General features: G+C 37.0%; 1 protein-coding gene across 2 annotated transcripts in view; it reads right to left on the bottom strand.

The window, feature by feature from the left end:
• Positions 1-86: 86 nt before the first annotated feature.
• Positions 87-9,187, bottom strand: part of SNX24 (sorting nexin 24) — a 93,730-nt gene continuing 84,629 nt past the window's right edge. For both annotated transcript variants that reach the window (XM_082075777.1, XM_082075778.1), the window contains 4 exons: positions 7,790-7,880; positions 6,571-6,603; positions 5,595-5,659; positions 87-1,064 (listed from right to left, as the gene is read on the bottom strand). In XM_082075777.1, coding sequence (XP_081931903.1) covers positions 994-1,064; positions 5,595-5,659; positions 6,571-6,603; positions 7,790-7,880 — 260 coding nt within the window. In that variant the 3' untranslated portion in view covers positions 87-993. The remainder of the gene's footprint in view (positions 1,065-5,594; positions 5,660-6,570; positions 6,604-7,789; positions 7,881-9,187) is intronic.

Below are 9,187 nucleotides of genomic sequence, written 5' to 3'. Positions count from 1 at the left end.
ATATCTGTGAAACCCATCTCTGATGACACATGCTCAAAGAAATGTCTTTCAATAGAAACGTACAAAAAATACACTGAAGCAGTATATTCATGTTCTAGTAATGTATTTCATAATGTCCAGTAGCACACATACAAATTTCCAGTTAAGTCTGAACAAATACTTATATAAGTATATATACGTATCAGTTTTAGTTTTATAATTTTACCGCTCCATGACTTATAAAATGTTAAGATATGGAATACAGTTTACTTGGAGAATAAACATACACACAGATTAGATGTCATAACCAAATGGAAATGCATAAATGCCATGTAAAATCTCCTGGCAGATAAAGTAATTTCAACTAAAATCTAAAAAATTTCCTGAGAGCAAGCTATGTTATTTCATAATGTGGAAGTATGTCTACCAATAGAAATTCTCCGTACACCTGCACTGTTCTTTTCCAACATGATGTTAAAGAGCAGATTAAAAATAACTTAAGAAAAAGGAACAGATAATTTTAAGTCGCTTTCAATTTCTTCTTGCCCCCCCCCCCTTTTTTTTTTTGGCAATCTCTCACTCTCTTCAGCGCCAGCACTTTTAATGTATCCACTGCCAGCAATGGGTAATGTGCTGGGAAAAATCCTGGTGCAAAATGGTTTAGTGTAATTTATGTTAGAAATTATAGAAATAATTAGTAAAGCTTTCAATTCTTTTCAAAGGTTAGTGTAATTCAGTGTCTGACTTTCAGATTTTAGTGTTAAATAGTTAGAGCATGTCAATATATAGACGGTATAAATAACTTCAATACAGTTGTTTCCATATCTTCTTTTTTAAAAAGCAGCAATTGTAGTGATATTGATTTAATTTAAAAAGATATAATGCTTGAACTTAAACTGAGGTTGTGTCTTTTGCTTGTGAGCATAATTTTCACATCGCAGAATTTTATTTCCATTAATTCCATTGAACATGACTTGGAGACTTGCTTCAGCTTCTTCTAGCCACACATCACTTCTACCTGGGCAGTAAATGAGGATAAAATATTCCATGTAGAGTGCCTTCTATAACCACGTTTGGAAAGTCATCTGGAAAAAAAAAAAAAAAAAGAAAAAACCTTGCTTTCTTATCTATGACAGTACAATATAAATGTTTTTGTGAAACGTAACTAGGTAAGGCCTCATATAATTTGGGTTACTGCATCACTCAACTGCTTATCCGTGTTGGGGATGTGCTATTATAATGCTGTTTCAGCACTAAAGCCACTTCAGTGTAGCACTGGGCATTGCATGACTGCGCTGCCAGATTTGTAGCTTATTGATTTAAAGGGATGTTCTAATACTTAATGCTGCTAGGCTCCAGCTCTTTATCTGAATCTTTTCTCACAAGGAAGATGGATTACACTGGCAATTCAATTTCTAACAAAATCTCAATATACTTGAAGGAATTCCAAGATTGCTACTGGGAATACTTCAAAGCTGTTTTTCCATTGTGGTTTACAGCAATGTTTAGACAGAGGAGACTTGAGGATGCCTATACAATCAGAGATGATTATTTGAGGCAGGAAAATTTCAGGCTGTCTAATCAACATAGAATGTCAACATGTTACAAAAAGTCAACCTACAATAACTGAAAGAAAAAAACACACTATGTTCTTACCCCAGATGTAGAGGAAACTGGCACTTAATTTTCATGTTAAATTTAGCATGAAAGAATTACCTGATAGAACACAGTAACACATCCACACAGAGGAATGGCAGGATGTACATTACTGTAGTGAAAATATTTTTCAAATGCACCAACTTCTGTATTTTTTAATGAAGCGTTTACTTAAATCATGGGGTATTAAGAAAAAAAAAATTCTGATCACATCTTAGGATCTTAATATTGCTATTACACTCGGAAATGGGTTTGCCTGGAAGAACAGACTATTCTGATACAGAACTTTCCACACCTAACTTCCTTCACTTACCAGCCTACAGGATATTCCAAAAGGGGAGACTCAATTTTTATAAAAATGATTAGATACTTGCGAAATTAGATTGCCTGATGTGGGTGGGAATTAGGTTTTGCCCCTAATTATTTTGCTGAAATAATTTTGGAGGTAAAAAGACTGAGCGAAAGTAGATTTCGACTTGGTAAGAAAAAAAAAAAATAATCCTTATTAGCTGAAAGGTGTTATGTCATAGGTATTAATAAGGTGATTCCAGTGTATTATAGATGTTACCAACAGAGATATTATAGGATGTTTCAATGAACTGCAGCCTCCACCATAAACAATATATGCATAATTCTTCCCAACTTCTCATATTAAGTCATCATTATAAATTACTTATTAATATTTCAAATCCAATAATGACTCCCCAAGTCCTGCAAGCTCAGCTGTCCCAAATCACCCTAGTAGAATAACCCAATGCTGTTGTAATTAATGTTATTAAAAATACACTTGTAAGGGCAATCTGATGCTTTCCTTGTAAATTAAATGCTGCAGTTCCGGAAACAAGTTTTTACTGGTTCTTCTGTAACATTCAGTATATGTAGGACAATGAGAATTGATTAAAAAAATGATACAAATTTCAGCATCAGATTTACTGTAAGGCTTTGTTGCTTCAAAAAAGTCACGCATATTAATTTAAATGTATAAATACACCACAGCACAGTCTTTGCAGATCTGATACTTACATGGCTTAAAGAATTGTCAGAACAATTCTCAAACAAGTCACAGTAAATCTGAGATTCTGTTTTTTAGACTTTGAGGTGCCATTTTGGATTTATGGCATTTGAGATTGTTCCTTCATTTTTCTTCAAAATAGCGTGTAATATTCTCTACCCACCTCCTCAAAAAGAAGTGGCCACCTTACACAAAAAGTTACGTGCTTGTGCTCTCAGACTGAGTTAGACACACCATGAAAAAGTCTGAAAACCAATGAGATTTGTAACTATAATTCTTATTTTTGGAAAGTTGTCTTGCAGCTCAACAATACTTGAAGTCCAGTCATTAAAATAATGGCAAGACTATATTTTATACAGAGAGTGCAATGACGGGAGAAAAAAAAAATCATTCTTTCAGTATTATGTTCCAAAAACAGCTACTTATTTCATTAAAAACCCACAAATACATCATTTCCTGTTTTATGGGAAGATGTTAACACAGGCTTTCCTGTATCAGGAAAATACTAACTCCGCTTCTGATCCAAACAGCTGTCACAGTTCACCTTCTTCAAAGAGTACATACAATGAATAATGAATGGACATTTACTTTTGATCGTAGTTTGAACAGCCTTGGCTGCTTTTTACAAATGAATAGTCTATCAAAGTACGAACTGATCTAAGAGAGAAAATTTTAGAAAGCTGTATTTTAGCTGTGCTGCAAAGTAAATAAAAAGAAGAATTAAAGAGTAGTTTCTTCCTATCTAGATTTGAGTCAACAACTACAGCCTCCAGACTTACGGCTTCTTTTCTTGCGCATCTGTGTTTTAATTCATTAAGTTAAAGAATACCCTGCAAATGAATTTGATGGTTTTGTATCTTCAAATACAAAGAATATTCACTCGCCATAAGAAATTCTAAATATTCTAAATATTGCGTGTCAAGTCAGAAAAATGCCTTGGGAAAAGCCTGAGAAGTTTCAGATGTCATCAATGAGGCCTAATTAATATTTAAACATATCACACATTAGAAGAGGCTTTTACATTAATCCAAGCAAAAGCATTACTTAAAAGAGTACTTAGAAAATTCAGTAAAAAGTTCCTAATGATTTCAAGAAAAGGAAGCTTAGTCTTACTCAGAGTACCCATTAGGAAAGGAAGATAAATACCATCACAGAACTGCAAGATCTTGAGGTCTTACAACAAAACCTGACATGCGAGCTGGGAATACTAAACACTGTCTTCATTTTTCAGGCAATTGGCAGTTAAGAGGAGCATTAAGCAGTACGATTAAGACATGCAATGAGGCTCACTCTAAATATTAGTACATGTAGCATCTGGACCAGCTTTTGGACAGAGGTAACTCTGTGGGTGCCTCTGCATTACTGTGGTAACTTGGGTCAGGAGTGACCTTCTGAAGTGACCATCTCTCCTTACTGTGCTTCAGTTCATAACTTTTGTGATTTGCACTCCAGCCTCAAATGGGCCTTCAGTCTACGTGGCCAGATTAGTGCTAAGTCAAAGTAAAAAATAAGTGACCCTGTAACGTGTGGACCTTGGTCATACATGACCTCTGCCCTTGCTGTTTCACTGTAGACCTACAACTGTAAGTTCAGTAAGACTCTATAGGATCAATACAGTTGGGCCACATTACTAGATACAGTGGACACTGTCTGCAAGAGAGACTATTTAAACCTCTCGAAATACATGAGCCTAGTCCCTATGATTTTCAAAATGGCTTGAAAAAAAACAACAGGATCACAGAAATGTTGCAGCTGGAAGAGATCGTGGTCATCTGGTCCAAACCCTGCTGAAGCAGGGTCACCTAGAGCCAGTTGCCCAGGATGATGTCAGACAGCTTCTGAATGCGTCCAAAGATGGAGACTCCACCACCCTTCCGAGCAACCTGTACCAGTGCACAGTCACCCTCAGAGTGACAAAGTGGTTTCTGATGTTCTCATCCTGCCACTGGGCACCAGTAAAAATAGCCTGGCTTTGTCTTCTTTACAGCTTCCCTTCAGGCATTTACATACATCTTGAGAAAATCTCAAGGAAGTACACTTCATTGGCTAAGAAACTACAAGCAAACAAGTGTTTTTTCCTAAATTTACTCTTAAAAATTTCATTATTTTCAAGGCATCTCAAGAACCTCACTCTTGATTTCAACACAGCATTTTGTAAAATCAAAATGCCACATTAAAAAAAAAATCTTAATTTGCAGTTCTGGGACAAAATTCTGCCTTGAAAGTGTAGCACATTTTTAATACAAAATTCAGTAGAAGTAACAGCTCAAACAAGTAAAATGACAAAACAAGGAGGAACACACTACTAAAAATGCTGTTTTTTCTTGCACATGTTTAATTTAAGGCAGAAGGTTCTATGAATTAATAATAAGAGTAACTTTTTATTTAAAAAAAAAGAAAAAAAAGGTTTATAACAAGCTATTTCAAACACTTCTTTGAACCATGTATTAAGAGATGAAGGCTAATGTAAATGTCTTGTGAAACATATCAATTATACTTGTTTCCCACCCCCACACCCCTGAGAACTCTAGAAGTTATAAATGATAAGAAATAATAATAATCCAAATGGAAATACAAACATGCTCAGAGTAGATTGACTGGTGTTTAGGGAAAAAGCACTCGGAAAGGACTCGGCATCTAAGCTCAAATGTTTCAGGCAAAACAGCCCAAAGGGTCAACAAGAAAAGCAATGCTCTTCATCTTTTCATTTGAACTCTCAGTATGTTTGTCTGAGAGAACAACTGGGGGAGAAAATTCCACCCTTTTATAAATCACCCACCCCACTTAGTGTTCTAATGGTTTCTTACACAAGAACTATCGTTTTATTGGCAGGTTATTAGATTTTGGACCAGTGTCATTTGACTAGGCAGGTATTAATAATAATGTGGTTTATGTGGTGCAGGGTCAGATTAGTAAAGCGCTGTTAACAGATGACAGGTTTGATTACCGTTTGCTTTAGGCAAGACATATGGATCCCTTAGGAACAGCAGCACAGGCTGGTGGGACAGTTTGCTGGAAAGGTCAAGAACAGGCATGTCAGTATCAAGGGACAGCAAACAGAATATTCTACGAACTAGCTTTGATACAGTGAGGTGGTGGAGCCATGCAGGAGCCACGCCGGTGCGTTTCTGCACTCCAGCGCTGCCCCAAAAGGGCAGGCTCCCTCTCCTGGGAGCAAAGCTCGCCGTTCCTCAGCCACACAGTGAAACCATCAACATGAAGCTGGAGGTGAATGGGCTGCATCCAGGAGCAGCTTTGAGACCTCTCATCCCGCTCTGCTCCCTGGTACATGGTGTAACTGTAGGCTACAAGATCACCTATGACCAGGCTTCATGGTGTACACTCTCTTCAGCCTCCAAAAAACCTCAACATTTCTCCATGGTCTTACAGCCCCAGAGCAGTTGCTGTACATCTCACCCATGGAGAGAAAGTCCTTGAAGCCCCTCACAGGGCTGTCTCCCATCCTGGTCAAGGTACAGACGTCGTCCCGCAGCCTGCACCAGCCCTCTCCACTCTGCTCTATACATACATGTGACAAATAGTGCAACCAGATATACACAAAGCACTATCAAAGGCACGGGGGAGAAGCCAAATCTCTAGTTCATTCTGCTAAATATTCTCACTACAAAAAATACACTTCAGTGGGTAAAAAACATTCCCAGAAATATTTCAGAGGTAGCAGTATTTTATCAGGGTTTTGTGAGGAATTTCTCAATACACGCATAAGGATGCTCAATTCACATTACAAACAGATAGATCTAACACAACTCATGAAACTAACCAAAACATTTAACAAACACATCTAATTTTAATGCTAAACTACTGCTATTTTATCAGCTGCAAGGAACAAATACAATAAACAACAATAATTTAAAGTAGTTTTTTAATTTGGTGTCCTAGAAAAGAGTAGGAAACAAGCTCACCTTGATTCTTCGGATTCTGTTTCATCAAAAGAGCTGCAAGCAAAGTGAGAGGAAACTGGTTACAACAAAATTACAACTACAAAAACTTCAAATCCTTTAAGGACCATCAAAGGGAGCAACCAACTTCTCGTCAGTAGCTACATAATGTAGTGTGATGAAATGAGCGTAGGAGATAGTGTCATTACACAACAACCACTACTTGGAAATGACAGCATCAGTTTTTCTCTAACATTCACAAACATATCTATCTGTCTGTCTATTTGTCTATCTATCTGTCTGTCTGTCTATCTGTGAAGTGATGGAGTACACTCCCATGGAGGGTATTGGCTGATGTCATTAAGTGAAAACTGCAAGTCTGTTAGCTTCCAATTCACTCTGGAGACCACTCTGGGCCACAGAACCCTCCAAGTGTAACAGGGTCTCAAAATTACCTCCACTGTTTTCAACTTGCCTTCTCTCTGCTGCAGATCCACACAGCCTTCCCAAAAGTGGGAAAGCACCACATAGCTTTCTGGGTAGTTCATTCTGGTAACACTGCTGGACTTTCCATCTACGACAGCTTGCACAGCTACTCTCCCTACAAATCTTAGAGCTGCAGATGGTAACAGAACTTCCAGGTACATTGTTTTGGGTGTTTCTGTTGTCTTTTGGGTGTTTCTGTTGTCTTTCTGCAGTTGCTACACTCATGATAATCATGCTGAAATTCCTTTCTCCCACCCTTATCAAGAACACTTCCTGTGGAAAGGCAATGGGGCCAGTGGGATAGATGTCATCACAAAGGTGAAAGACCCCATCTTCAAACACACAGAGGGAGATCATATATGATCACAGAATGAACTTCTATGTTGTCCAGATACTATGGCCATAAAACACATGCAAAGGCTTCCATGCAACTTTGGTGAGAGCTTATGAATATCTTACAAAATTCATTTCAGTGGACACTGCAAGTTCTATGAGAAAATCTTATTTTTTCTCATTTAAACTCCTCTTTGCTTTCCAAGAATACTACATTAAACCTCACCTCTGTCTTTGAACAGGCTGGATTTATTTTACCACCTTTTGGGGATATATAAACATACTTAACATGAACCTAATGCCCATTTATTTTACAGTGTTAAGAGTTGGCAGCAAGGCCATTTTAAGTCAAAGGAATTGCATCAACACTGATTGGATATGGGCCTTTTGGCCTCCATGTATTTTTCAGTAAATGTGAACTTACCCGCAGCTTTCTACTTTTGGCAAGGTAGGTACATGGCGAACATTCAGGAAATCAAGAAATATTTTAGGGAGCTCTTCATTTTCTAAAATAACTGTCTGTGGGGAAAAAAAAAAAAGCTCAGTAGAAACACAAAATTTTTTAATATTTTAGATATTGCACACTTTTATTCAAGCTACCAAAATATTTCCCACTTGCAACACTTTTCAATTCTCCATTTTTTATGACTTATTGCAGAGTGCTTAATTTCAATAGGAAAACCACAGTTCTTAATGAATCACATATAAATGCATTCAGCTTATGCTACTACATTCTTTTTCACCTGCTATCACTGGTGCCAAGCTAGATGCCTCTCAAGCAGAGATGTCTGATTCTGGAACTAACTTACTGGCACACTCATTTGTGAATAAAATTGTTTATTTAAAATATAAAATAAAACAGCTACAGCTCAGTGATTTCGCATTCACCTCACCAAAGACTCCTGTCTTTCACATGAGTCAAAAAAGGAAGTCTCCACTTTGTGCAGTTTTATTAATCCATGCCTTAATAAACACTAATAAGGGAAACTCTTTGCTTGGCTTGACAGATCAGCTTACAACATACTCCTTCTATCTGCTCTGCGATTCCTAATGACAAAGCACTGACTAAAGAGCTGCTGGCTAGACCTGCACTTTCTTCCACAACGGCATAATGGCCGGACTCCATCCTCCTTAGCTTTTCCATTGATAAGATGATTTACAATTTTTAATACATTAATTACAAGTACACTTAAAAATATATAGCAAATAAATGAGATGCTTAGGTGCATGTTCATAATGAAAGAATGATTTTTAAAGGAAATAATAAATCTCTGAGAATTTCATAGAAGCAGACCAAAAATAATTGTTGATCTTTAATCTTCATAGGACAAACAAAACAGTTCATAAATTCAACCAATGTCTCACCTGAAAGATTAAGCCCCTATTTATTTAATGTTCATAATGCCATACATTCTGATAAGACATGTACTTCACATGCAAATGAAAGCCACAAGCTCTTCCCTGGAGAGCTTTTCTTCATAAAGGCCTGGATTTGGAGTAAACACCTGCATGGAAGAAACCTCACCAGATTTCTAAATAAAATGACTTGTACCAGTAAAGCTATCCACATTCATCCTGTTCATGTTCACAACCTATGTTAGGAGAAACAAAACCTAGAGACAAAACAAGACTGGTGATGGGAAGAAACATCACTCTGTTTACATTCAGGAGGTAACTTATTTCTGTGTGTGTATCTCTTACACTACAGTATCACTAGGGAGACGCAATGGTATGTAGAGGATAAAGGATCACAAAAAAAAGTTAAGTTGGAAAAGACATCTAGAAGTCATCCAGATTTTATAGCAGGTTTTATAGAAAACAG

Source organism: Streptopelia decaocto (assembly GCF_964273445.1).
Source record: "Streptopelia decaocto genome assembly, chromosome: Z".
NCBI classification, from domain to species: Eukaryota; Metazoa; Chordata; class Aves; order Columbiformes; family Columbidae; genus Streptopelia; species Streptopelia decaocto.
Note: the sequence above shows the minus strand (reverse complement) of the source record. Positions and strands in the feature narration are given on the sequence as shown.